This window comes from Phyllobates terribilis, unplaced genomic scaffold (assembly GCF_046119375.1).
Source record: "Phyllobates terribilis strain yellow unplaced genomic scaffold, ASM4611937v1 Scaffold_1037__1_contigs__length_458829, whole genome shotgun sequence".
In the NCBI taxonomy this organism is placed as follows: Eukaryota; Metazoa; Chordata; class Amphibia; order Anura; family Dendrobatidae; genus Phyllobates; species Phyllobates terribilis.
In genome coordinates, this window is record NW_027363797.1 from 22,161 (window position 1) to 49,067 (window position 26,907).

At 54.7% G+C, this 26,907-nt stretch overlaps 1 protein-coding gene across 3 annotated transcripts in view; it reads left to right on the forward strand.

The window, feature by feature from the left end:
* The first annotated feature begins 5,001 nt into the window (after nucleotides 1-5,001).
* The window catches only part of LOC141242297 (protein phosphatase 1 regulatory subunit 16A-like), a 28,466-nt gene continuing 6,560 nt past the window's right edge, over nucleotides 5,002-26,907 (forward strand). For 2 of the 3 annotated variants that reach the window (XM_073668843.1, XM_073668844.1), the window contains exons 1-5: nucleotides 5,002-5,275; nucleotides 17,246-17,316; nucleotides 18,871-19,016; nucleotides 20,333-20,436; nucleotides 20,530-20,654. In XM_073668843.1, the coding sequence (XP_073524944.1) occupies nucleotides 5,023-5,275; nucleotides 17,246-17,316; nucleotides 18,871-19,016; nucleotides 20,333-20,436; nucleotides 20,530-20,654 (699 nt within the window). In that variant the 5' untranslated portion in view covers nucleotides 5,002-5,022. Of the gene's footprint in view, nucleotides 5,276-12,846; nucleotides 13,067-17,245; nucleotides 17,317-18,870; nucleotides 19,017-20,332; nucleotides 20,437-20,529; nucleotides 20,655-26,907 lie in introns of those variants that run through there. The other variant, XM_073668845.1, reaches the window with a different exon arrangement.

Sequence of the window (26,907 nt, forward strand, 5' to 3'; positions counted from 1 at the left end):
AGGATGAGACACTGAAGATAATGAGGCTCCGGGATGAGGCACCGGACATAATGAGGTACTGGATAAGGCACTGGAGGTAATAAGGCACCAGAGGTAATGAAGTACCGGGATGAGGCACCGGAGGTAATAAGGCATCGGGATGAGGCACTGAAGGTAATGAGGCATGGGATGAGGCACCAGAGGTAATGAGGCACAGGGATGAGGCACCAGAGGTAATGAGGCACCGGAGGGAATGAGGTACCGGGATGAGGCACCGGAGGGAATGAGGCACTGGAGGTAATGAGGCACCAGGATGAGGCACCGGAGGTAATGAGGCACCGGAGGTAATGAGGCACCGGGATGAGGCACCAGAGGTAATGAGGCACCAGAGGTAATGAGGCACCAGAGGTAATGAGGCACAGAAATGAGGCACCAGAGGTAATGAGGCACACGAATGAAGCACCGGAGGGAATGAGGTACCGGGATGAGGCACCGGAGGGAATGAGGCACTGGAGGTAATGAGGCACCAGGATGAGGCACTGGAGGTAATGAGGCACCAAGATGTTGCACCAGATGTAATGAGGTACCGGGATGAGGCACTGGAGGTAATGAGGCACTGGAGGTAATGAGGCACCAGAATGAGATACTGAAGATAATGAGGCACTGGGATGAGGCACCAGACGTAATGAGGTACTGGATGAGGCACTGGAGGTAATAAGGCACCAGAGGTAATGAAATACCGGGATGAGGCATTGGAGTAGATGAGGCACCAGGATGAGGCATCGGAGGTAATAAGGCACCGGGATGAGGCACGGGATGAGGCACCAGAGGTAATGAGGCACCAGGATGAGGCACTGGAGGTAATGAGGTACTGGGATGAGGCACTATATGTAATGAGGCACCAGGATGAGACACTGGGGGTAATGAGGTACCGGGATGAGGCACTGGAGGTAATGCAGCACCAGGATGAGGCACTGGAGGTAATGAGGCACCAGGATGAGGCACTGGAGGTAATGAGGCACCAGGATGAGGCACTGGAGGTAATGAGGCACCAAGATGTTACACCAGAGATAATGAGGTACCAAGATGAGGCACTGGAGAGAATGAGGCACCGGAGGTAATGAGCCCCTGGGATGAGGCACTGGAGAGATAGAGGCACCAGATGTAATGAGGCACCAGATGTAATGAGGCACTGGGATGAGGTAATGGAGGTAATGAGGCATCGGGGGTAATAAGTCACCGGGATGAGGCACAGGGGGTAATGAGGCACTGGAGGTAATAAGGCAGTGGGATGAGGCAGAGGTAATGAGGCACCAGGATAAGGCACTGGAAGTAATGTGGCACTGGGATGAGGCACTGGAGGTAATGAGGCACCAAGATGTTGCACCAGAGGTAATGAGCTACCAAGATGAGGCACTGGAGAGAATGAGGCACCAGAGGTAATGAGGCACCAAGATGTTGCACCAGAGGTAATGAGGTACCAAGATGAGGCACTGGAGAGATAGAGGCACCGGGATGAGGCACCGGAGGTAATGAGGCACCAAGATGTTGCACCAGAGGTAATGAGGTACCAAGATGAGGCATTGGAGAGATAGAGGCACCAGGATGAGGCACCAGAGGGAATGAGGTACCGGGATGAGGCACCAGATGTAATGAGGTCCTGGGATGAGGCACTGGAGGTAATAAGGTACTGGGAGTAATGAGGCACCAGGATGAGATACTGAAGATAATGAGGCACTGGGATGAGGCACCGGACGTAATGAGGTACTGGATGAGGCACTGGAGGTAATAAAGCACCAGAGGTAATGAAGTACCGGGATGATGCACTGGAGGTAATTAGGCACCAGGATGAGGCATTGGAGTAGATGAGGCACCAGGATGAGGCATCAGAGGTAATAAGGCACCAGGATGAGGCACTGAAGGTAATGAGGCACGGGATGAGGCAATGAGGCACAGGATGAGGCACCAGAGGTAATGAGGCACCGGGATGAGGTAATGGAGGTAATGAGGCACCAGGATGAGGCACTGGAGGTAATGAGGTACTGGGATGAGGCACTGTAGGTAATGAGGCACCAGGATGAGGCACTGTAGGTAATGAGGTACCGGGATGAGGCACTGGAGGTAATGCAGCACCAGGATGAGGCACTGGAGATAATAAGGCAGTGGGATGATGCACCAGAGGTAATGAGGTACTGGAAGTAATGAGGCACCAGGATGAGGCACCGGGATGAGGCACTGGAGGTAATGAGGCACCAAGATGAGGCACTGGAGAGAATGAGGCACCGGGATGAGGCACTGGGGGTAATGAGGTACTGGGATGAGGCACTGGAGGTAATGCAGCACCAGGATGAGGCACTGGAGGTAATAAGGCAGTGGGATGATGCACCAGAGGTAATGAGGCACTGGAAGTAATGAGGCACCAGGATGAGGCACTGGAAGTAATGTGGCACTGGGATGAGGCACTGGAGGTAATGAGGCACCAAGATGAGGCACTGGAGAGAATGAGGCACTGGGATGAGGCACCAGAGGTAATGAGCCCCTGGAATGAGGCACTGGAGAGATAGAGGCACCGGGATGAGGCACCAGATGTAATGAGGTCTTGGGATGAAGTACTGGAGGTAATAAGGTACTGGAGGTAATGAGGCACTGGATGAGGCACTAGGATGAGACACTGAAGATAATGAGGCTCCGGGATGAGGCACCGGACATAATGAGGTACTGGATAAGGCACTGGAGGTAATAAGGCACCAGAGGTAATGAAGTACCGGGATGAGGCACCGGAGGTAATAAGGCATCGGGATGAGGCACTGAAGGTAATGAGGCATGGGATGAGGCACCAGAGGTAATGAGGCACAGGGACGAGGCACCGGAGGAAATGAGGCACCAGAGGTAATGAGGCACAGGGATGAGGCACCGGAGGGAATGAGGCACTGGATGTAATGAGGCACCAGGATGAGGCACCGGAGGGAATGAGGCACTGGAGGTAATGAGGCACCAGGATGAGGCACCGGAGGGAATGAGGCACTGGAGGTAATGAGGCACCAGGATGAGGCACCGGAGGTAATGAGGCACCGGAGGAAATGAGGCACCAGAGGTAATGAGGCACCAGAGGTAATGAGGCACAGGGATGAGGCACCGGAGGGAATGAGGTACAGGGATGAGGCATCAGAGGGAATGAGGCACTGGAAGTAATGAGGCGCTGGGATGAGGCACCGGAGGTAATGAGGCACCGGAGGTAATGAGGCACCAGAGGTAATGAGGCACCGGAGGGAATGAGGTACCGGGATGAGGCACTGGAGGGAGTGAGGCACCGGGATGAGATTCGGTTCGCCGGTTCGGCTGTGTCTCTTCCTCGTACCTTATTTCGCCGTTATATGTCTCCGTTATCTGCCACGCCCATTTGATTCGCCCACTCTCTTGGACACGCCCACTCCTTTCGGATCCGCCCATTCCTCGTTTTCTCTCCGCTCTATTTCTTATGGCCACGCCCACTACGCTACTTTCCTCAGCGCTCTGATCACGCCCACTCATGACTCCACCCATTTTCAGTTTCTCTTCCTCTCACTCTCCCGCCTCTCCTTGTGCTCCGCCTCCTATATCTCCGCCCCCTGATCCCAGGCCACGCCCCTTTATCCTGATCTCCAGGAAGCGGCGACAGCAGGGACAGAAAGAACGCGGCCCCGACAGCTCCGGGGGCCCCGACACCACGTCCCGCAGCTCCGGGGGCCCCGACACCACGTCCCGCAGCTCCGGGGGCCCCGACACCACGTCCCGCAGCTCCGGGGGCCCCGACACCACGTCCCGCAGCTCCGGGGGCCCCGACACCACGTCCCGCAGCTCCGGGGGCCCCGACACCACGTCCCGCAGCTCCGGGGGCCCCGACACCACGTCCCGCAGCTCCGGGGGCCCCGACACCACGTCCCGCAGCTCCGGGGGCCCCGACACCACGTCCCGCGGCTCCGGGGGCCCCGACACCACGTCCCGCGGCTCCGGGGGCCCCGACACCACGTCCCGCGGCTCCGGGGGGCCCCGACACCACGTCCCGCGGCTCCGGGGGCCCCGACACCACGTCCCGCGGCTCCGGGGGCCCCGACACCACGTCCCGCGGCTCCGGGGGCCCCGACACCACGTCCCGCGGCTCCGGGGGCCCCGACACCACGTCCCGCGGCTCCGGGGGTCTCGGCTCCTCTTCCCTCTGCTCCTCAGGGGGGACCCCCGGCTCCTCTTCCCTCTGCTCCTCGGGGGCCTCGGCTCCTCTTCCCTCTGCTCCTCGGGGGTCTCGGCTCCTCTTCCCTCTGCTCCTCAGGGGGGACCCCCGGCTCCTCTTCCCTCTGCTCCTCGAGGGGTCTCTGCTCCTCTTCCCTCTGCTCCTCGAGGGGTCTCTGCTCCTCTTCCCTCTGCTCCTCGAGGGGTCTCTGCTCCTCTTCCCTCTGCTCCTCGGGGGGGGACCCTCGGCTCCTCTTCCCTCTGCTCCTCCAGGGGGGACCCCCGGCTCCTCTTCCCTCTGCTCCTCGAGGGGTCTCTGCTCCTCTTCCCTCTGCTCCTCGGGGGGGACCCCCAGCTCCTCTTCCCTCTGCTCCTCGGGGGGGACCCCCGGCTCCTCTTCCCTCTGCTCCTCGGGGGGGACCCCCGGCTCCTCTTCCCTCTGCTCCTCGGGGGGGACCCCCGGCTCCTCTTCCCTCTGCTCCTCGGGGGGGACCCCCGGCTCCTCTTCCCTCTGCTCCTTGGGGGGGACCCTCGGCTCCTCTTCCCTCTGCTCCTCGGGGGGGACCCCCGGCTCCTTTTCCCTCTGCTCCTCGAGGGGTCTCTGCTCCTTTTCCCTCTGCTCCTCGGGGGCCCCGGCTCCTCTTCCCTCTGCTCCTCAGGGGAGACCCTCGGCTCCTCTTCCCTCTGCTCCTCGGGGGGGGGGGGGGTCCCGGCTCCTGCCCTGTTGGTTGGTACATGGACACATGGGGTGCTAGTGGTGTAGTTCGGGGGGCCCTGAGTGCAGGGGACATGTGGGGCTGGTGCAGTTAGTGTCCCCCGGTGTCCTGAGCCCCCACCATGGCGGAGCACCTGGAGCTGCTGTCGGAGATGCCAGCGGTCGGCCGTATGAGCACGCAGGAGCGGCTGAGGCACGCGCAGAAGAGACGGGCGCAGCAGCTGAAGAGGTGGGCGCAGGGCGAGAAGGAGGCGTCGGGCCGGAGGACGAAGGGCCCAAGAGCAGCGGGGGGCCCGAGAGCAGGCGGGCGCAGGGTGTGCTTCCCCCAAAACGTCACCTTACTGGAGGCTGCAGCACGCAACGACGCCGAGGAAGGTGAGCTGCGCACCGCCGGGATATATACACCCCCCCATATATATATACATACAACCCCGGGATATACAGTGGGTAGGGAAAGTATTCAGACCCCTTTACATTTTTCACTCTTTGTTTCATTGCAGCCATTTGGTAAATTCTAGAAAGTTCATTTTTTTCCTCATTAATGTACACTCTGTTCCCATCTTCACTGAAAAAAAACAGAAATGTAGAAATTTTTGCAAATTTATTGAACAAGAAAACATGAAATATCACATGGTCATAAGTATTCAGCCCCTTTGCTCAGTATTGAGTAGAAGCCCCCTTTTGAGCTAGTGCAGCCATGAGTCTTCTTGGGAATGATGCCCCTGGATTTGGGGATCCTCGGCCATTCTTTCTTGCAGATCCTCTCCAGTTCCGTCAGGTTGGATGGTGAACGTTGGTGGACGGCCATTTTCAGGTCTCCCCAGAGATGCTCAATTGGGTTTAGGTCAGGGCTCTGGCTGGGCCAGTCACGAATGGTCACAGAGTTGTTCTGAAGCCACTCCTTTGTTATTTTAGCTGTGTGCTTAGGGTCATTGTCTTGTTGGAAGGTGAACCATCGGCCAAGTCTGAGGTCCAGAGCACTCTGGAAGAGGTTTTCATCCAGGATATCTCTGTACTTGTCCGCATTCATGTTTCCTTCAATTGCAACCAGTCGTCCTGTCCCTGCAGCTGAAAAACACCCCCATAGCATGATGCTGCCACCACCATGTTTCACTGTTGGGATTGTATTGGACAGATGATGAGCAGTGCCTGGTTTTCTCCACACATACCGCTTAGAATTATCACCAAAAAGTTCTATCTTCATCTCATCAGACCAGAGAATCTTATTTCTCATAGTCTGGGAGTCCTTCATGTGTTTTTGAGCAAACTCTATGCGGGCTTTCATATGTCTTGCACTGAGGAGAGGCTTCCGTTTTGCCACTCTGCCATAAAGGCCCGACTGGTGGAGGGCTGCAGTGATAGTTGACTTTGTGGAACTTTCTCCCATCTCCCTACTGCATCTCAGGAGCTCAGCCGCAGTGATCTTGGGGTTCTTCTTTACCTCTCTCACCAAGGCTCTTCTCCCACGATTGTTCAGTTTGGCTGGACGGCCAGGTCTAGGAAGACTTCTGGTGGTCCCAAACTTCTTCCATTTAAGGATTATGGAGGCCACTGTGCTCTTAGGAACCTTGAGTACTGCAGATATTCTTTTGTAACCTTGGCCAGATCTGTCCCTTGCCACAATTCTGTCTCTGAGCTCCTTGGCCAGATCTGTGCCTTGCCACAATTCTGTCTCTGAGCTCCTTGGGCAGTTCCTTTGAGCTCATGATTCTCATTTGGTCTGACATGCACTGTGAGCTGTGAGGTCTTATATAGACAGGTGTGCGCCTTTCCAAATCAAGTCCTATCAGTTTAATTAAACACAGCTGGACTCCAATGAAGGAGGAGAACCATCTCAAGGAGGATCACAAGGAAATGGACAGCACGTGACTTAAATATGAGTGTCTGAGCAAAGGGGCTGAATACTTATGACCATGTGATATCAGTTTTTCTTTTTCAATAAATTTGCAAAAATTTCTAAATTTTGTTTTTTTTTCAGTGAAGATGGGGTGCAGAGTGGACTTTAATGAAAAACAATGAACTTTTTAGAATTTACCAAATGGCTGCAATGAAACAAAGAGTGAAAAATGTAAAGGGGTCTGAATACTTTCCGTATCCACTGTATATACACCCCCCCCCCCCCCCCCCATATATACAACCCGGGATATATATGCAACTCCTGGATATATACACCCCCTCCATTTATAGAACCCCCTATATATACACTCCCGATATATAGGATCCCCAGCCCGATATACACCCTCCATGTATACATCCCTGAGCATGTACAGTGCTGTGAGTGTTCGCTCCTTCCTGATTTCTTATTCTTTTCCTTGTTTGTCACTTAAATGTTTCAGATCACAAAACAAATGTAAAGATAACACAAGTAACACAAAATGCAGTTTTTACATGAAGGTCTTTATTATTAAGGGAAAAAGAAATCCAAACCTACAGGGTCCTGTGTGATAGTGATTGCCCCTGTGAGGCAGTGACTGGGATCGTATACGAGGGGCATTATATATACCCCAGAATGTGTACAGAGACCTATTAAACCCATTGGAGTGCATTGCAGGAATGAAGGTGAGCATTGACCTGGTCAGGCTGTCTGGCTAAGGCAGATTAGTAAAACCCGGCAGGGCCTTCATTTCTTGGAGGAGTCTACAGGAGGGCAGTGGGGCGGCCTCCTCCCTCCCTAGTGTTATTCAGTGTTGGGTAATGCTAGGAGCGCAGCAGGTTAGCTCAGCAGGACTGAGTGTGGCTGAACCACCGCCTGGGAAGACTCTGCGCCCGTCAGGCTCTGAGCGGCCCGGCGCGGCCGTTGCCCCCGGCAACCGTTGTTATGGACTGATGTTAACCCGGCTGTGAACCGGAGGACTTTTCTGTTTACCCGTGAGTTGCTGAATGAAGCTGTTTATGTTGGACTTGCTTGGGTCACTGCCTCAGTTACTGCACGGTGTGAACACTGCCGCCTTACACCCCCTAAACCTAATAACTGGTCGGGCCCTGAGCAGCAACAACTGCAATCAAGCGTTTGTGATACCTGGCAATCAGGGCTCGGAGACGGAGGTTAGGCTTACCGCCTCCATCCCTGCTGGCAATCAGTCTTTACAGCGCTCTGGAGGGATTGTGGCTGCTCATCTTTGCAGAATTGCTGTAATTCCGCCACATTGGAGGTTTCCGAGCAAGAACCGCCATCTTAAGGTCCGGCCGCAGCATCTCAAGCGGATTAAGGTTAGGACTTTGACTAGGCCACTCCAGTCTTCGTTTCTTCAGCCATTCAGTGATGGACTTGCCGGTGTGTTTTGGATCATTGTCCGTCTGCAGAACCCAAGTGCGCTTCAGCTTGAGGTCACGGACAGATGGCCAGACATTCTCCTTCAGGAGTTTTTGGTAGACAGCAGAATTCATGGTTTTATTTACCACAAAAAGTCTAATGGGTCCTGAAGCAGCAAAACAGCCCCAGACCATCACACTACCACCACCATATTTTACTGTTGGTATGATGTTCCTTTTCTGAAATGCTGTGTTACTTCTACACCAGATGTAACAGGACATACACCTTTTGTCTCATCAGTCCACAGAGTATTCTCCCATAAGTCTTGGCGATCAAGATGTTTTCTGGCAAAACTGAAATAAGTCTCTATGTTCTTTGTGCTCAGCAGTGGGTTTCCTCTTTCATCGCTGCCATTTTTGCTCTGTCTTTTTCTTACTGTGGAGTCATGAACACTGACCTTAACTGAGGCAAGTAAGGTCTATAGTTCTTTGGATGCTGTTGTGGGGTCTTTTGTGACCTCTCTAATGAGATGTCGCTGTTCTCTTGGGGTAATTTTGCTCGGTCAGCCACTCCTGGGAAGGTTTACCACTGTTCCTTCTTTTCACCATTTGTGGATAATGGCTTTCACTGTGGTTCTCTGGAGTCACAAAGCTTTAGAAATGGCTTCATAACTTTTTCCAGACTGATAGATCTCAATTACTTTGTTTCTCATTTGTTCCTGAGTTTCTTTGGATCACAGCATGATGTCTGGCTTTTGATGATCTTTGGATCTACTTCATTGTGTCAGGCAGGTCCTATTGAAGGGATTTTGTGATTGAGAACCGGTGAGGCAGAAATCAGACCTGTGTGTGGCTAGGGAAATTGTACTCAGCTTCCCAAAGATGTGATAAACCATGGTTAAAACATCAATTAAGGGGGGAGGGGGGCTGTTACTATCACACAGGACCCTGTAGGTTTGGATTTCTTTTTCCCTTAATAATAAAGACCTTCATGTAAAAACTGCACTTCTATTTTACTTCTGTTATCTTTACAATTGTTTGATGATCTGAAACATTTAAGTGACAAAGAAAAAGAATAAGAAATCAGGAAGGAGCGAACACTCACAGCACTGTATGTGTATGTATATATATATATATATATATATATAATATGGAGGAGAGGTCTGTACTGTGTATGTATGTATGTGTATATATATATATATATATATATATATATATATATATATATATATATATATATATATATATATATATATATATATATATATATATATATATAATGTTATATGAAAAAGTTTGGGCACCCCTATTAATCTTAAGCTTATTGTTTTATAAAAATTGGTGTTTTTGCAGCAGCTCTTTCAGTTTGATCTATGTAATAACTGTTGGACACAGTAATGTTTCTGCCTTGAAATGAGGTTTATTGTACTAACAGAAAATGTGCAATCTGCATTCAAACAAAATGTGACAGGTGCATAAGTATGGGCACCCCACCAGAAAAGTGACATTAATATTTAGTAGATCCTCCTTTTGCCTCTAGTCGCTTCCTGTAGCTTTTAATGAGTTCCTGGATCCTGGATGAAGGTATTTTTGACCATTCCTCTTTACAAAACAATTCCAGTTCCTGTAAGTTTGATGGTCGCCGAGCATGGACAGCCCTCTTCACATGATCCCACAGATGTTCAATGATATTCAGGTCTGGGGACTGGGATGGCCATTCCAGAACATTGTAGTTGTTCCTCTGCATGAATGCCTGAGTAGATTTGGAGCGGTGTTTTGGATCATTGTCTTGCTGAAAGATCCATCCCCTGCGTAACTTCAACTTTGTCACTGATTCTTGAACATTATTGTCAAGAATCTGCTGATACTGAGTGGAATCCATGCGTCCCTCAACTTTAACAAGATTCCCGGCCACACAGCCCCAAAGCATGATGGAACCTCCACCAAATTTTACTGTGGGTAGCAAGTGTTTTTCTTGGAATGCTGTGTTTTTTTACCGCCATGCATAACGCCTTTTTGTAAGACCAAACAACTCAATCTTGGTTTCATCAGTCCACAGGACCTTCTTCCAAAAAGAAATTGGCTTCTCCAAATGTGCTTTTGCATACCTCAGGCGACTCTGTTTGTGACGTGCTTGCAGAAACGGCTTCTTTCGCATCACTCTCCCATACAGCTTCTCCTTGTGCAAAGTGCGTTGTATAGTTGACCGATGCACAGTGACACCATCTGCAGCAAGTTGATGCTGCAGCTCTCTGGAGGTGGTCTGAGGATTGTCCTTGACTGATCTCACCATTCTTCTTCTCTGCCTTTCTGATGTTTTTCTTGGCCTGCCACTTCTGGCCTTAACAAGAACTGTCCCTGTGTTCTTCCATTTCCTTACTATGTTCCTCACAGTGGAAACTGACAGGTTAAATCTCTGAGACAGCTTTTTGTATCCTTCCCCTGAATAACTATGTTGAATAATCTTTGTTTTCAGATCATTTGACAGTTGTTTTGAGGAGCCCATGATGCCACTCTTCAGAGGAGATTCAAACAGGAGAACAACTTGCAAGTGGCCACTTTAAGTAGCTTTTCTCATGATTGCATATACCTGGCTATGAAGTTCAAAGCTCAATGAGGTTACAAAACCAAAAAAAGTGCTTTAGTAAGTCAGTAAAAAGTAGGCAGGAGTATTTAAAACAAGAAAATGATAAGGGTTCTGTTAGTACAATGAACCTCATTTCAAGGCAGAAACATTACTGTATCCAACAGTTATTACATAGATCAAACTGAAAGAGCTGCTGCAAAAACACCAATTTTTATAAAACATTAAGCTTAAGATTAATAGGGGTGCCCAAACTTTTTCATATAACATTATATATATTATATTATATTATAGTGTGTGTGTGTGTGTGTGTGTGTGTGTGTGTGTGTGTGTGTGTGTGTGTGTGTGTGTGTGTGTGTATGTATATATATATATATATATATATATATATATATATATATATATATATATATATATATATATATATATATATATATATATATATATATATGTGTGTGTGTCTGGAGTCTTAGGCCACTGCAGAATAAATGCGTCGTCAGTGGTCGCGGACAGTGGGTTCAGGCGACACATGTTGGGGGTTGTGGTTATTCTCGTTCTCAGGTCTCTTTCTCTCTCTGGTGTCAGCTCTTCCTGCTGCACCTCATTCTCCTCCACCTGCGGCCTCTCTTCCTGTAATGTGATCGTCCTCTCTTGTCTGTTCTCTTGTTGTTCCTGTGGCCCCGGGATCTGACGGCCACTGATCCCTGCAGGATGGACCGGCCGACTGTGCGTAGGGGGGGACTGCCGACTGTGCGTAGGGCGGGTGGGGGACTCCCTGCAGGACCGACTGACCGACTGGGTAAGGCAGGGAGGCCCTGCAGGACGGACCGGCCGACAGTGTGTGTGGGTTTGTGCCGGCCTCTCTCCTCTTGGCCTCGGGGGTTTCTGCCAGCCTCGGGGGGGGGGTTTCTGCCGGCCTCTCTTCTCTGGGCCTCGGGGGTTTCTGCCGGCCTCTCTTCTCTGGGCCTCGGGGGTTTCTGCCGGCCTCTCTCCTCTGGGCCTCGGGGGGTTTCTGCCGGCCTCTCTCCTCTGGGCCTCGGGGGGTTTCTGCCGGCCTCTCTCCTCTGGGCCTCGGGGGGTTTCTGCCGGCCTCTCTCCTCTGGGCCTCGGGGGGTTTCTGACGGCCTCTCTCCTCTGGGCCTCGGGGGGTTTCTGCCGGCCTCTCTCCTCTGGGCCTCGGGGGGTTTCTGCCGGCCTCTCTCCTCTGGGGGTTTCTGCCGGCCTCTCTCCTCTGGGCCTCGGGGGGTTTCTGCCGGCCTCTCTCCTCTTGGCCTCGGGGGGTTTCTGCCGGCCTCTCTCCTCTGGGCCTCGGGGGGTTTCTGCCGGCCTCTCTCCTCTGGGCCTCGGGGGGTTTCTGCCGGCCTCTCTCCTCTGGGCCTCGGGGGGTTTCTGCCGGCCTCTCTCCTCTGGGCCTCGGGGGGTTTCTGCCGGCCTCTCTCCTCTGGGCCTCGGGGGGTTTCTGCCGGCCTCTCTCCTCTGGGCCTCGGGGGGTTTCTGCCGGCCTCTCTCCTCTGGGCCTCGGGGGGTTTCTGCCGGCCTCTCTCCTCTGGGCCTCGGGGGGTTTCTGCCGGCCTCTCTCCTCTGGGCCTCGGGGGGTTTCTGCCGGCCTCTCTCCTCTGGGCCTCGGGGGGTTTCTGCCGGCCTCTCTCCTCTGGGCCTCGGGGGGTTTCTGCCGGCCTCTCTCCTCTGGGCCTCGGGGGGTTTCTGCCGGCCTCTCTCCTCTGGGCCTCGGGGGGTTTCTGCCGGCCTCTCTCCTCTGGGCCTCGGGGGGTTTCTGCCGGCCTCTCTCCTCTTGGCCTCGGGGGGTTTCTGCCGGCCTCTCTCCTCTGGGGTTTCTGCCGGCCTCTCTTCTCTGGGCAGGTTGGTGTTAAGTGATAATCCTGTTAGTCCGGGGCCATTGGGGGGCTAGGTGGGGGTGTGTGTGTGGAGGATTAATGGGATCACTGTGAGGTGCCTGAGGCCGGAGTGACTCGCTGCCTCCTGGGTTTCGGCCTCCCCCTGTATATAGCATGTAATAGGGAGGCACCCCGGATTAACCCTTCCCCCCACTGCAGTAACGTCTGATGATTACTGCGGGCCGGTCACTGATCTGATACCGAGCCCCACAGCGGAGCGCTCCGCCCTGCAGAGCAACGCCAGCCCCACTGTGCAGGACATCGCAGAGGTGCTGACCCCCCTGGGACACGTATGGGGTCTGCTGATTATCGGGGTCTCCTCTATCCATGTCACAACTACTCCCAGCATCCTGGAGTATTACCCCACCATCCCAGATATCCCTGGTCTGATGTGATATTAATGCCCCGGGGAGTGAAGACTTTACATGGATGGAAGTAAGTGCACCCCTTGTAGTATTGGGATCGGGTGTATCAGCCTCTGTAAACGGGCGTGAGTCCAGCACACAGCAGGTAACCTCCACAGAGGAGGAGGACGGGGAAGGGGAGCCTGGAGGAGGAGGAGGAGGACGGGGAAGGGGAGCCTGGAGGAGGAGGACGGGGAAGGGGAGCCTGGAGGAGGAGGAGGAGGACGGGGAAGGGGAGCCTGGAGGAGGAGGACAGGGAAGGGGAGCCTGGAGGAGGAGGAGGAGGACGGGGAAGGGGAGCCTGGAGGAGGAGGACGGGGAAGGGGAGCCTGGAGGAGGAGGAGGAGGACGGGGAAGGGGAGCCTGGAGGAGGAGGACAGGGAAGGGGAGCCTGGAGGAGGAGGAGGACGGGGAAGGGGAACCTGGAGGAGGAGGAGGAGGACGGGGAAGGGGAGCCTAGAGGAGGAGGACGGGGAAGGGGAGCCTGGAGGAGGAGGAGGAGGACGGGGAAGGGGAGCCTAGAGGAGGAGGACGGGGAAGGGGAGCCTGGAGGAGGAGGAGGAGGACGGGGAAGGGGAGCCTGGAGGAGGAGGACGGGGAAGGGGAGCCTGGAGGAGGAGGAGGAGGAGGACGGGGAAGGGAAGCCTGGAGGAGGAGGACGGGGAAGGGAAGCCTGGAGGAGGAGGACTGGGAAGGGGAGCCTGGAGGAGGAGGACTGGGAAGGGGAGCCTGGAGGAGGAGGACTGGGAAGGGGAGCCTGGAGGAGGAGGACTGGGAAGGGGAGCCTGGAGGAGGAAGACTGGGAAGGGGAGCCTGGAGGAGGAAGACTGGGAAGGGGAGCCTGGAGGAGGAAGACTGGGAAGGGGAGCCTGGAGGAGGAAGACTGGGAAGGGGAGCCTGGAGGAGGAAGACTGGGAAGGGGAGCCTGGAGGAGGAAGACTGGGAAGGGGAGCCTGGAGGAGGAAGACTGGGAAGGGGAGCCTGGAGGAGGAAGACTGGGAAGGGGAGCCTGGAGGAGGAGAACTGGGAAGGGGAGCCTGGAGGAGGAGGAGGAGGACGGGGAAGGGGAGCCTGGAGGAGGAGGACAGGGAAGGGGAGCCTGGAGGAGGAGGACAGGGAAGGGGAGCCTGGAGGAGGAGGACTGGGAAGGGGAGCCTGGAGGAGGAGGACTGGGAAGGGGAGCCTGGAGGAGGAGGACTGGGAAGGGGAGCCTGGAGGAGGAGGACTGGGAAGGGGAGCCTGGAGGAGGAGAACTGGGAAGGGGAGCCTGGAGGAGGAGAACTGGGAAGGGGAGCCTGGAGGAGGAGGAGGACGGGGAAGGGGAGTCTGGAGGAGGAGGAGGACGGGGAAGGGGAGCCTGGAGGAGGAGGAGGACGGGGAAGGGGAGCCTGGAGGAGGAGGAGGACGGGGAAGGGGAGCCTGGAGGAGGAGGAGGAGGACGGGGAAGGGGAGCCTGGAGGAGGAGGAGGACGGGGAAGGGGAGCCTGGAGGAGGAGGACGGGGAAGGGGAGCCTGGAGGAGGACGGGGAAGGGGAGCCTAGAGGAGGAGGAGGAGGATGGGGAAGGGGAGCCTGGAGGAGGAGAACTGGGAAGGGGAGCCTGGAGGAGGAGGAGGACGGGGAAGGGGAGCCTGGAGGAGGAGGAGGACGGGGAAGGGAAGCCTGGAGGAGGAGGACTGGGAAGGGGAGCCTGGAGGAGGAGAACTGGGAAGGGGAGCCTGGAGGAGGAGGACTGGGAAGGGGAGCCTGGAGGAGGAAGACTGGGAAGGGGAGCCTGGAGGAGGAAGACTGGGAAGGGGAGCCTAGAGGAGGAAGACTGGGAAGGGGAGCCTGGAGGAGGAAGACTGGGAAGGGGAGCCTGGAGGAGGAAGACTGGGAAGGGGAGCCTGGAGGAGGAGGACTGGGAAGGGGAGCCTGGAGGAGGAGGACTGGGAAGGGGAGCCTGGAGGAGGAGGACTGGGAAGGGGAGCCTGGAGGAGGAGGACGGGGACGGGGAAGGGGAGCCTGGAGGAGGAGGACGGGGAAGGGGAGCCTGGAGGAGGAGGATGGGGAAGGGAAGCCTGGAGGAGGAGGAGGAGGACGGGGAAGGGAAGCCTGGAGGAGGAGGACTGGGAAGGGGAGCCTGGAGGAGGAGAACTGGGAAGGGGAGCCTGGAGGAGGAGAACTGGGAAGGGGAGCCTGGAGGAGGAGGACGGGGAAGGGGAGCCTGGAGGAGGAGGACGGGGAAGGGAAGCCTGGAGGAGGAGGACTGGGAAGGGGAGCCTGGAGGAGGAGGAGGAGGACGGGGAAGGGGAGCCTGGAGGAGGAGGAGGAGGACGGGGAAGGGGAGCCTGGAGGAGGACGGGGAAGGGGAGCCTAGAGGAGGAGGAGGAGGATGGGGAAGGGGAGCCTGGAGGAGAAGAACTGGGAAGGGGAGCCTGGAGGAGGAGGAGGACGGGGAAGGGGAGCCTGGAGGAGTGATGCTTGGAAGACATGTAGTATACAGGGAATAATCGTATTGAGGGGGGGGGGGGGTAATAACCTGTGCTGCAGGAGCCTGGATATAATAGCACGTGAAGTGGGGGGACATTATAATGAGGGGATTTGTGGGTGCGCAGCCCCCGTATAATGACTTGTACATCAGACAGCCCGTCCTCTGCCCTCGGGTCGGCCATTGAGACCTGTAGTCAGTATGGTCACCCCTGGCACCGTCGCCTGGTGGAGGGCTGTAATCCTCAGGGTGACTCCACCATTGCACTAGCTCATGCTGAGCCTCCTGGTTCATGGCTATGCTGTTCTGTAGTGACGCTGGGCACTGTGTGCCGCTGCGGGCATTCCTCTGCTCCTGGCACGTGGTGCGGTACGAGGTTGGCGCGGCCTCGCCGTCCTGTTTGCCGGAGATCTCGCTGTTGACTCCGGGATCAGGAAGTCGCCGCTTCCTTCTTTCACTCGGAGGGAAATCCGAGGTTAACCCCCACACTGCTGGCCTAGCTGCAGCCGGGCACATTGGTCGGCAGTGTGTATGGGGGGTTGCGGTGTAAGGGGGGGGTTGTTAGGGACTCTACACTTCTCTGCATAGGTTTTCTTCAGGTTTGTGGCATCTCTTGGGTTAATGGCGTTTCCAAGGCCAGATATTTACCCAGCAGACAGCAATGTGCCCGCAGACTGCCAACTCAAACACGGGCACGGCTCCTCCACCAGCACCGGCTCCCCGGGACCCACATCCTGCTCCGGCTGTCCCATTTAACCCTTGCTCCCTTATATCTGTTCTGGGAATGATGGGAACGATGGGTGGCATCCCGTGTGGCATTGTGCCTCTGCTGACACCCGGCATGCGCCACTCTCTCCTTCCCTCGGCGTGCACCACTCCCTCCTTCCCCCGGCGAGCTCCGCTCACTTCTCCTCCCCCCCCAGGTGTGCCCGGCCGTGCTCCGCTGACCCCCGGCCGTGCTCCGCTGACCCCCGGCCGTGCTCCGCTGACCCCCGGCGTGCTCCGCTGACCCCCGGCATGCGCCACTCTCTCCTTCCCTCGGCGTGCGCCACTCTCTCCTTCCCTCGGCGTGCGCCACTCCCTCCTTCCTCCGGCGTGCTCCGCTCGCTTATTCCCCCGGTGTGTCCGGCCGTGCTCCGCTGACCCCCGGCCGTGCTCCGCTGACCCCCGGCATGCGCCACTCTCTCCTTCCCTCGGCGTGCGCCACTCCCTCCTTCCTCCGGCGTGCTCCGCTCGCTTCTTCCCCCGGTGTGTCCGGCCGTGCTCCGCTGACCCCCCCCGGCCGTGCTCCGCTGACCCCCCCCGGCCGTGCTCCGCTGACCCCCCCCGGCCGTGCTCCGCTGACCCCCCCCCGGCCGTGCTCCGCTGACCCCCCCCGGCCGTGCTCCGCTGACCCCCCCCGGCCGTGCTCCGCTGACCCCCCCCGGCCGTGCTCCGCTGACCCCCCCGGCCGTGCTCCGCTGACCCCCCCGGCCGTGCTCCGCTGACCCCCCCGGCCGTGCTCCGCTGACCCCCCCGGCCGTGCTCCGCTCTCTCCTTCCCTCGGCGTGCGCCACTCTCTCCTTCCCTCGGCGTGCGCCACTCCCTCCTTCCACCGGCGTGCTCCGCTCGCTTCTTCCCCCGGTGTGTCCGGCCGTGCTCCGCTGACCCCCGGCCGTGCTCCGCTGACCCCCGGCGTGCTCCGGTGACCCCCGGCGTGCTCGTGTCCTCTCCACTCTATAATGGTTTCTCTTCTCTCCAGTTCGTCAGTTGCTGCAGAGCGGATTCAGCGCCAATTTGTACAACGAGGACGGCCTGACAGCGCTGCACCAGGTGAGGGCGAGACCCCAGGGAATGCCGACTGCCCCCGACAGTGCCGGCATCCACTGCCTCCACCAACACTGCCACAAACCCTCCCCCCCCATCTCCAACAGTCGCCCTCCTCGTCTCACCCACCCCCCTTCCCGCCATCACCCTCCACATCGCCCCTCCTTGTTCCCCCGTCCACCTCCTCGTCCTCTCCTCCTTGTTGTCACTCCTTGTCCCCCCCCTCCCCTCCTCCTTGTTTACCCCCTCCTCCTCCTTGTTTACCCCCTCCTCCTCCTTGTTTACCCCCTCCTCCTCCTTGTTTACCCCCTCCTCCTCCTTGTTCCCCCCCCTCTTCCTCCTTGTTCCCCCCCCTCTTCCTCCTTGTTCCCCCCCCTCTTCCTCCTTGTTCCCCCCCTCTTCCTCCTTGTTTCCCCCCCTCTTCCTCCTTGTTTCCCCCCTCTTCCTCCTTGTTTCCCCCCCCTCTTCCTCCTTGTTTCCCCCCCCTCTTCCTCCTTGTTTCCCCCCCCTCTTCCTCCTTGTTTCCCCCCCTCTTCCTCCTTGTTTCCCCCCCTCTTCCTCCTTGTTTCCCCCCCTCTTCCTCCTTGTTTCCCCCCCTCTTCCTCCTTGTTTCCTCCCTCTTCCTCCTTGTTTCCTCCCTCTTCCTCCTTGTTTCCTCCCTCTTCCTCCTTGTTTCCTCCCTCTTCCTCCTTGTTTCCTCCCTCTTCCTCCTTGTTTCCCCCTCTCCTCCTCCTCATTGTCCCCCCCTCTCCTCCTCCTCCTTGTTTCCTCCCCTCCTCCTCCTTGTTTCCCCCCGCCTCCTTGTTTCCCCCCCGCTCCTACTCCTCCTCCTTGTTTCCACCTCCTCCTTGCCCCCCCCCACCCCCCCTCCTCCTCCTTCTTTACCCCTCCTCCTCCTTCTTTACCCCTCCTCCCCCTTCTTTACCCCTCCTCCCCCTTCTTTACCCCCTTCCCCTCTTCCTTGTTTCCCCCCCTCTTCCTCCTTGTTTCCCCCCCTCTTCCTCCTTGTTTCCACCCCTCTTCCTCCTTGTTTCCCCCCCTCTTCCTCCTTGTTCCCCCCCCTCTTCCCCCCCCCTTTCTCCTTGATTCCCCCCTCTCCTCTTCCTCCTTGTTTCCCCCCTCTCCTCTTCCTCCTTGTTTCCCCCCTCTCCTCTTCCTCCTTGTTTCCCCCCTCTCCTCTTCCTCCTTGTTTCCCCCCTCTCCTCTTCCTCCTTGTTTCCCCCCTCTCCTCTTCCTCCTTGTTTCCCCCCTCTCCTCTTCCTCCTTGTTTCCCCCCTCTCCTCTTCCTCCTTGTTTCCCCCCTCTCCTCCTCCTCATTGTCCCCCCCCTCTCCTCCTCCTCATTGTCCCCCCCCTCTCCTCCTCCTCATTGTCCCCCCCCTCTCCTCCTCCTCATTGTCCCCCCCCCTCTCCTCCTCTTCCTTGTTTCCTCCCCTCCTCCTTGTTCCCCCCCCCTCCTCCTCCTTGTTTCCCCTTCTCCCCTCCTCCTCCTCCTTGTTTCCCCCCCTCCTCCTCCTCGTCGCCCCCTACAGTCCGGTCAGGGATGTGTCTGTGCTCGCAGTGCTGCATTGATGACTATGAGGAGATCGTCCAGTCGCTGTTGGACGCCGGAGCTGATGTGAACGCCTGCGACAGTGAACTATGGACGCCGCTGCACGCCGCCGCCACCTGCGGACACCTGCACCTGGTGGAGCTGCTCATCCAGCAGTAAGTGTGGAGGAGACCATTGTACACATGTCGGGGGTGTCCCATAGTAAGGTGGAGGAGACCATTGTACACATGTCAGGGGTGTCCCATAGTAAGGTGGAGGAGACCATTGTACACATGTCAGGGGTGTCCCATAGTAAGGTGGAGGAGACCATTGTACACATGTCGGGGGTGTCCCATAGTAAGGTGGAGGAGACCATTGGACACATGTCGGGGGTTGTCCCATAGTAAGGTGGAGGAGACCATTGGACACATGTCGGGGGGTGTCCCATAGTAAGGTGGAGGAGACCATTGGACACATGTCGGGGGGTGTCCCATAGTAAGGTGGAGGAGACCATTGGACACATGTCGGGGGGTGTCCCATAGTAAGGTGGAGGAGACCATTGGACACATGTCGGGGGGGTGTCCCATAGTAAGGTGGAGGAGACCATTGGACACATGTTGGGGGATGGGGGGGTATCCCATAGTAAGGTGGAGGAGACCATTGGACACATGTCGGGGGGTGTCCCATAGTAAGGTGGAGGAGACCATTGGACACATGTCGGGGGGGTGTCCCATAGTAAGGTGGAGGAGACCATTGGACACATGTCGGGGGGTGTCCCATAGTAAGGTGGAGGAGACCATTGGACACATGTCGGGGGGTGTCCCATAGTAAGGTGGAGGAGACCATTGGACACATGTCGGGGGGTGTCCCATAGTAAGGTGGAGGAGACCATTGGACACATGTCGGGGGGTGTCTCATAGTAAGGTGGAGGAGACCATTGGACACATGTCGGGGGGTGTCCCATAGTAAGGTGGAGGAGACCATTGGACACATGTCGGGGGGGTGTCCCATAGTAAGGTGGAGGAGACCATTGGACACATGTTGGAGGATGGGGGGGTATCCCATAGTAAGGTGGAGGAGACCATTGGACACATGTCGGGGGGTGTCCCATAGTAAGGTGGAGGAGACCATTGGACACATGTCGGGGGGTGTCCCATAGTAAGGTGGAGGAGACCATTGGACACATGTCGGGGGGTGTCCCATAGTAAGGTGGAGGAGACCATTGGACACATGTCGGGGGGGTGTCCCATAGTAAGGTGGAGGAGACCATTGGACACATGTCGGGGGGTGTCCCATAGTAAGGTGGAGGAGACCATTGGACACATGTCGGGGGGTGTCCCATAGTAAGGTGGAGGAGACCATTGGACACATGTCGGGGGGTGTCCCATAGTAAGGTGGAGGAGACCATTGGACACATGTCGGGGGGGTGTCCCATAGTAACGTGGAGGAGACCATTGTACATGTCAGGGGTGACCATGCCCTGTCTCCATAGTAACGCCAACCTGCTGGCTGTGAACTCTGATGGGAACATGCCCTATGACCTCTGTGAGGACGACGTCACCCTGGACCACATAGAGACCGCTATGGCTGATCAGGGTGAGTCCTTCCTCCGCGGCCGCCGCCTCTCCCCCGCCGCCGCCTTATGTGATGGTCTTCTCTGCTCACCCTCGCGGGGTCTGTCCTAACTAGGAATCACCCAGGAGAAGATCGAGGAGGCGCGGGCGGCCACCGAGCTGATGATGGTGTCTGATATTCGGCAGCTGCTGGAGTCAGGGGCCGAGGTCAACGCTCAGGACGCGGCGGGCACCAGCCTGGTGAGTGACCCCTGTGTGTGCATATAATATACAGTCATGGCCGACAGTGTGAAATTGTTCCAGAAGATGAAGTCTTTCTCCCAGAACATTATCACAATTCCCCACAGTTTGTTATACACGGGTTTATTGGGACAACAGAGAAAAAAAGGCAAATTCCACATAATTCCACACAGAACCCCAAAAATGGTCCGAACAAAATTGTTGTCACCTTTCCAAAATTGTGAGTAAACAACTTTGTTTCCAGCTTGTGATGCTCGTTCACACTCACCTGTAGCAAGTAACAGGTGTGGGCAACATGGAAATCACTCCTGAGACCAGATAAAAGGGGAGAAATTGTCTCAGTTTTTGCATTGTGTGTCTGTGTGTGCTACACTGAGCATGGAGAACAGAAAGAGGAGAAGAGAACGGTCTGAGGACTTGAGAACCAAAATTGTTGACCAATACCAAAAATCACAAGGTTACAAGTCCATCTCCAGACATCTTCATGTTCCTTTGTCCACGGTAACATAGTAACATAGTTTGTAAAGCCGAATAAAGACTTGCGTCCATCAAGTTCGACCTGTTAGTTCTGTAATTGCTAAAGTTGATCCAGAGGAGGCAAAAACCCCAAATGATTTGGCCAATCTTCACCTGAGGAAAAATTCCCTCCCGACTCTGAAACCAGCAGTCAGAATAAATCCCTGTATCAACCTACTATTTTATTTTATTTTTAAGTATATGCTGAAATCTGCCTGGTATCTAGAAATGCATCCAGTCCCCGCTTGAACTGGTTTAGTGAATCCGACATTACCGTCTCCTCACTCAGTGAATTCCATATTCTCACTGCTCTTACCGTAAAGAACCCCTTCCTATGCTGGTGCTGAAACCTTTTCTCTTCCAGTCTTAGTGAGTGCCCTCTTGTTACCGTAATATCCCTCCTTTTGAACAAATCCCGGGCAAGATCTCTATACTGTCCCCTAACATATTTGTACACATTTATTATGTCCCCCCTCAACCTTCTCTTTTCCAGGCTGAATAGTCCTAGTTTTGCCAACCTCTCTGGGTATTGCAGTCCCTCCATTCCCCTTATTAATTTTGTTGCCCTCCTTTGTACCTTTTCAAGCTCATTTCTATCCTTTCTATATATTGGGGCCCATAACTGAGCACAGTATTCCAAGTGTGGTCTGACCAGTGCTTTGTACAGTGGAAGAACAATGTTCTCCTCCTTTGCAGCTATACCTCTTCTGATACATCCCATTACCCTGTTTGCCCTTACAGCAGCCGCCTGACTTTGGGCACTCCAATTTAGTTTGCTATCAATCAAGATGCCCAAGTCCTTCTCCATCTCTGAATTCCCCAATGATTTCCCATTCAGTGAGTACTGGTGACTTCCATTTTTCCTTCCCATATGTATGACCTTACATTTCTCCTCGTTAAACCTCATTTGCCATTTAATGCTCCACCTACCCAGCTTATCCAAATCCCTCTGTAGGTCTGCACTGTCCTCTTTTGTATTAATTGTTTTACATAACTTTGTGTCATCTGCAAATATTGATATTTTACTATTTATCCCGTTGACTATGTCGTTAATAAAGATATTAAATAACATTGGGCCTAGTACAGACCCCTGTGGTACCCCACTAGTGACGCTTACCCAATCTGAGTATATTCCATTTATAACCACCCTCTGCCTTCTATCCTTTAGCCAGTTAGCTACCCACTTGCAGACATTTTCCCCCAGCCCCATCATTCTCATTTTGTATACCAACCTATTATGTGGCATGCTATCGAACGCTTTTGAGAAGTCGAGATACACGACATCCACTGCTTCCCCCTGATCTACTCGAGAGCTAACCTCCTCGTAGAAGTCAATCAGGTTTGTTTGGCAGGAGCGATTCCTCATGAATCCATGTTGGTTCGGGGTTAATAGATTATTAGCATCAAGATGCTCCGTAATTGCCTCTTTAATGAAGCCTTCAAAAATTTTGCCCACAACGGACGTCAGACTCACCGGCCGATAGTTTCCGGTGTCACTTTTGGCTCCCTTTTTGAATATTGGCACTACATTCGCCTGTCGCCAATCAAGTGGCACAGACCCAGTCTCAACAGAGTCCTTAAATATAAGATATAACGGTCTGTCTATCACATGACTTAGTTCCCTTAGTACCCGTGGGTGTATGCCATCAGGTCCTGGTGATTGGTTTATTTTAATGTTACTGAGGTGTTTCTGTACCCCAGCTTGGGTTAGATTCGTCATACTTAGTGGAGGATTAAGTTTGTCACTTCTCATTTCTCCTGTTAGTTCTTTTTCCTTTGTGAAAGTTGTCGAAAAAAATGTATTTAATAGATTAGCTTTATCCTCATCTTTCTCTATGATTTTGCCTTCCTCACTTTTTATCGGTCCAATATTATCCGATTTAATCCTTTTACTATTTATATACGTAAAGAACAGTTTGGGATTGGATCTACTTTCCCTAGCAATACGTCTCTCTGTTTCCTCCTTTGCTATTTTTATTTGTTTTTTGCAGGTTCTCGTTTTTTCCTTGTAACACATTAGTGCCTCCTTACTGTTTTCCTGTTTTAATCTCTTGAATGCCTCTTTTTTGCTATTTAACGCCCCTTTTACGTTCTTATTCAACCATATTGGTTTCCTCTTATTTCGGGCCCTTTTATTCCCATACGGTATATACCTCTCGCACTGAGTATTCAGAATTCTTTTGAAGGTTTCCCATTTACTATTCGTATTCCTTTGATTAAGAACTTTGTCCCAGTCTATAAGTTGAAGGTTTTCTTTCAGCTGATCAAACTTCTCCCTCCTAAAGTTTAATGTTTTAGTTGTTCCCTTATTGATAACCCTACTGAAGAGCATTTTGAAGTCGATAATATTATGGTCGCTATTACCTAGGTGCCCCCCTATCTGTACCTCAGTTATTCTATCAGGCCTATTAGTCAATATTAAGTCCAACACGGCCGTCCCTCTCGTTGGTTCCTGCACTAGTTGGGAGAGATAATTATCCTTAATATTTGTCAAGAACCTTTTTCCTTTCTGAGATCTACAGGTTTCTGTTTCCCAGTCAATATCCGGGTAGTTGAAATCCCCCATTACAATCACTTCATTATGTTTTGCTACTTTGTCTATTTGTCCTAATAGCAGTTTCTCATTCTCCTCTGTTATATTTGGTGGCTTATAGCAGACCCCCAGTAATATTTTATTATTATTTTTTGCCCCCTCTATCTCTACCCACATGGACTCGACCCCCTCTTCTCCCTCTCCTATATCTTCCCTTAGTCTGGGCTTTAGACGTGACCTTACATATAAGCAGACTCCTCCGCCCTTCCCCTGTTTCCGGTCCCTTCTAAATAAACTATAATCTGTTAAATTTACCGCCCAGTCGTAGCTATCGTCTAGCCAAGTCTCTGTTATACCTACGATGTCATACCTCTCCTCCGATATAAGCGCCTGCAGCTCATCCGCCTTATTGGTCAGGCTTCTTGCGTTGGTCAGCATGCAAGATAAAACTTTGGGGTTATTTAGCATCCTATTCTTCTCTAACGATCTAACTGTACTATCCCCACCCCCCTCTCCACCCTCATTATATTCACTTCTCACCTTCCCCCTTGCTTGCCTCACATCCCACCTATTTCCTTGGTCCCCCCCCCCCCCCCCCGTCTCTAGTTTAAAAACTCCTCCAACCTATTAGCCATCTTCTTCCCCAGCACCGCTGCACCCTCCCCATTGAGGTGCAGCCCGTCCCTACGGTAGAGCCTGTAGCCGACCGCGAAGTCGGCCCAGTTCTCCACGGTGTGCAACATAATGAAGTTTACACCCCACGGCACTGCAGCTAATCTCCCTGGACAGCAGATAACTGATGAAAGGTTGCAGCGCAGGATAGTCCGGATGGTGGATAAGCAGCCCCAATCAAGGTCCAAAGAAATTAAAGCTGTCTTGCAGCCTCAGGGGGCATCAGTGTCAGCGAACTATCCGTCCACATGTGAATGACATGAAACGCTATGGCAGGAGATCCCGGAGGACCCCACTGCTGACACAGAGACCTAAAAAAGCTGGACTGCAGTTTGCCAAAATGTACGTAAGCTAGAATCCTTCTGGGAAAGCGTCTTGTGGACAGATGAGACCAAGATAAAGCTTCTTGGTAAAGCACATCATTCTACTGTTTACTCCAAATGGAATGAGGCCTATAAAGAAAAGAACACAGTACCTACAGTCAGGTATGGTGGAGGGTCACAGATATATATATATATATATTTTTTTTGCTGTGCACTAGGCATCAAAAAAATGGCAATGTAGTGCTCAATGTCAGAAAGCTGGGTGTGCGTCCTAGGTCACGGGTCTTCCAGCAGGACAATGACCCCAAACGCCATGACTGTATGTGTGTGTGATACAGTTTACATGTGTGTGTATTTATTTATTTATTTTACTCACTTTTATGTAGCGCCATTAATTCCACAGCGCTTTACAGACATTATCATCACTGTCCCCATCGGGGCTCACAATCTACATTCCCCATCAGTCTTTGGAGTGTGGGAGAATCCGGAGGAAAGCCAACAAACACGGGGAGAACATACAGACTCCTGCAGATGTTGTCCTTGGTGGGATATATGTGTGCTGACACCAGAGAACAATAACCCCAGCAGTACGAACAACCACCAGTGTAATACTGGCTGAATACTCGGGGAGATGAGTGACCCCCATTTCCCTCCGCTGGTCTCTCGTCTGCCGCCTCGCTCTGTGTTCTCAGCTCTCAGCCTCATATATAATTCACGCCTTGTCCCCGGTGTCAGGTGACATCTTGTGTTCAGAGAGATGTCTGTGCCCACCGGGCGAGCGTCGTTACCTAGTGATCGCCCCCCAGACTGTGCCACATACCCTGATGTATAGTGAGCTGCCCCTAATGCACGGGGAGCGTGTCATCCCCGCCCCTAATGCACCGGGAGCGTCTCATCCCCGCCCCTAATGCATCGGGAGCGTCTCATCTCCGCCCCTAATGCATCGGGAGCTGCTCATCCCCGCCCCTAATGCACCGGGAGCGTCTCATCCCCGCCCCTAATGCATCGGGAGCGTCTCATCTCCGCCCCTAATGCACGGGGAGCTGCTCATCCCCGCCCCTAATGCACCGGGAGCGTCTCATCTCCGCCCCTAATGCATCGGGAGCTGCTCATCCCCGCCCCTAATGCACGGGGAGCGTCTTATCCCCGCCCCTAATGCAACGGGAGCGTCTTATCCCCGCCCCTAATGCAACGGGAGCGTCTTATCCCCGCCCCTAATGCAACGGGAGCGTCTTATCCCCGCCCCTAGTGCAACGGGAGCGTGTCATCCCCGCCCCTAATGCACCGGGAGCGTGTCATCCCCGCCCCTAATGCAACGGGAGCGTGTCATCCCCGCCCCTAATGCAACGGGAGCGTGTCATCCCCGCCCCTAATGCAACGGGAGCGTGTCATCCCCGCCCCTAATGCATCGGGAGCTGCTCATCCCCGCCCCTAATGCAACGGGAGCGTCTCATCCCCGCCCCTAGTGCAACGGGAGCGTCTTATCCCTGCCCCTAATGCAACGGGAGCGTCTTATCCCCGCCCCTAATGCAACGGGAGCGTGTCATCCCCGCCCCTAATGCAACGGGAGCGTGTCATCCCCGCCCCTAATGCAACGGGAGCGTGTCATCCCCTCCCCTAATGCAACGGGAGCGTGTCATCCCCGCCCCTAATGCAACGGGAGCGTGTCATCCCCGCCCCTAATGCAACGGGAGCGTGTCATCCCCGCCCCTAATGCAACGGGAGCGTGTCATCCCCGCCCCTAATGCAACGGGAGCGTGTCATCCCCGCCCCAAATGCAACGGGAGCGTCTCATCACCGCCCCTAATGCAACGGGAGCGTGTCATCCCCGCCCCTAATGCAACGGGAACGTGTCATCCCCGCCCCTAATGCAACGGGAGCGGCTCATCCCCGCCCCTAATGCAACGGGAGCGTGTCATCCCCGCCCCTAATGCACGGGGAGCTTGTCATCCCCGCCCCAAATGCAACGGGAGCGTGTCATTCCCGCCCCAAATGCAACGGGAGCGTGTCATTCCCGCCCCAAATGCAACGGGAGCGTGTCATCCCCACCCCAAATGCACCGGGAGCGGCTCATCCCCGCCCCTAATGCACCGGGAGCGTGTCAACCCCGCCCCTAATGCACCGGGAGCGTGTCATCCCCGCCCCAAATGCACCGGGAGCGTGTCATCCCCGCCCCAAATGCACCGGGAGCGTGTCATCCCCGCCCCAA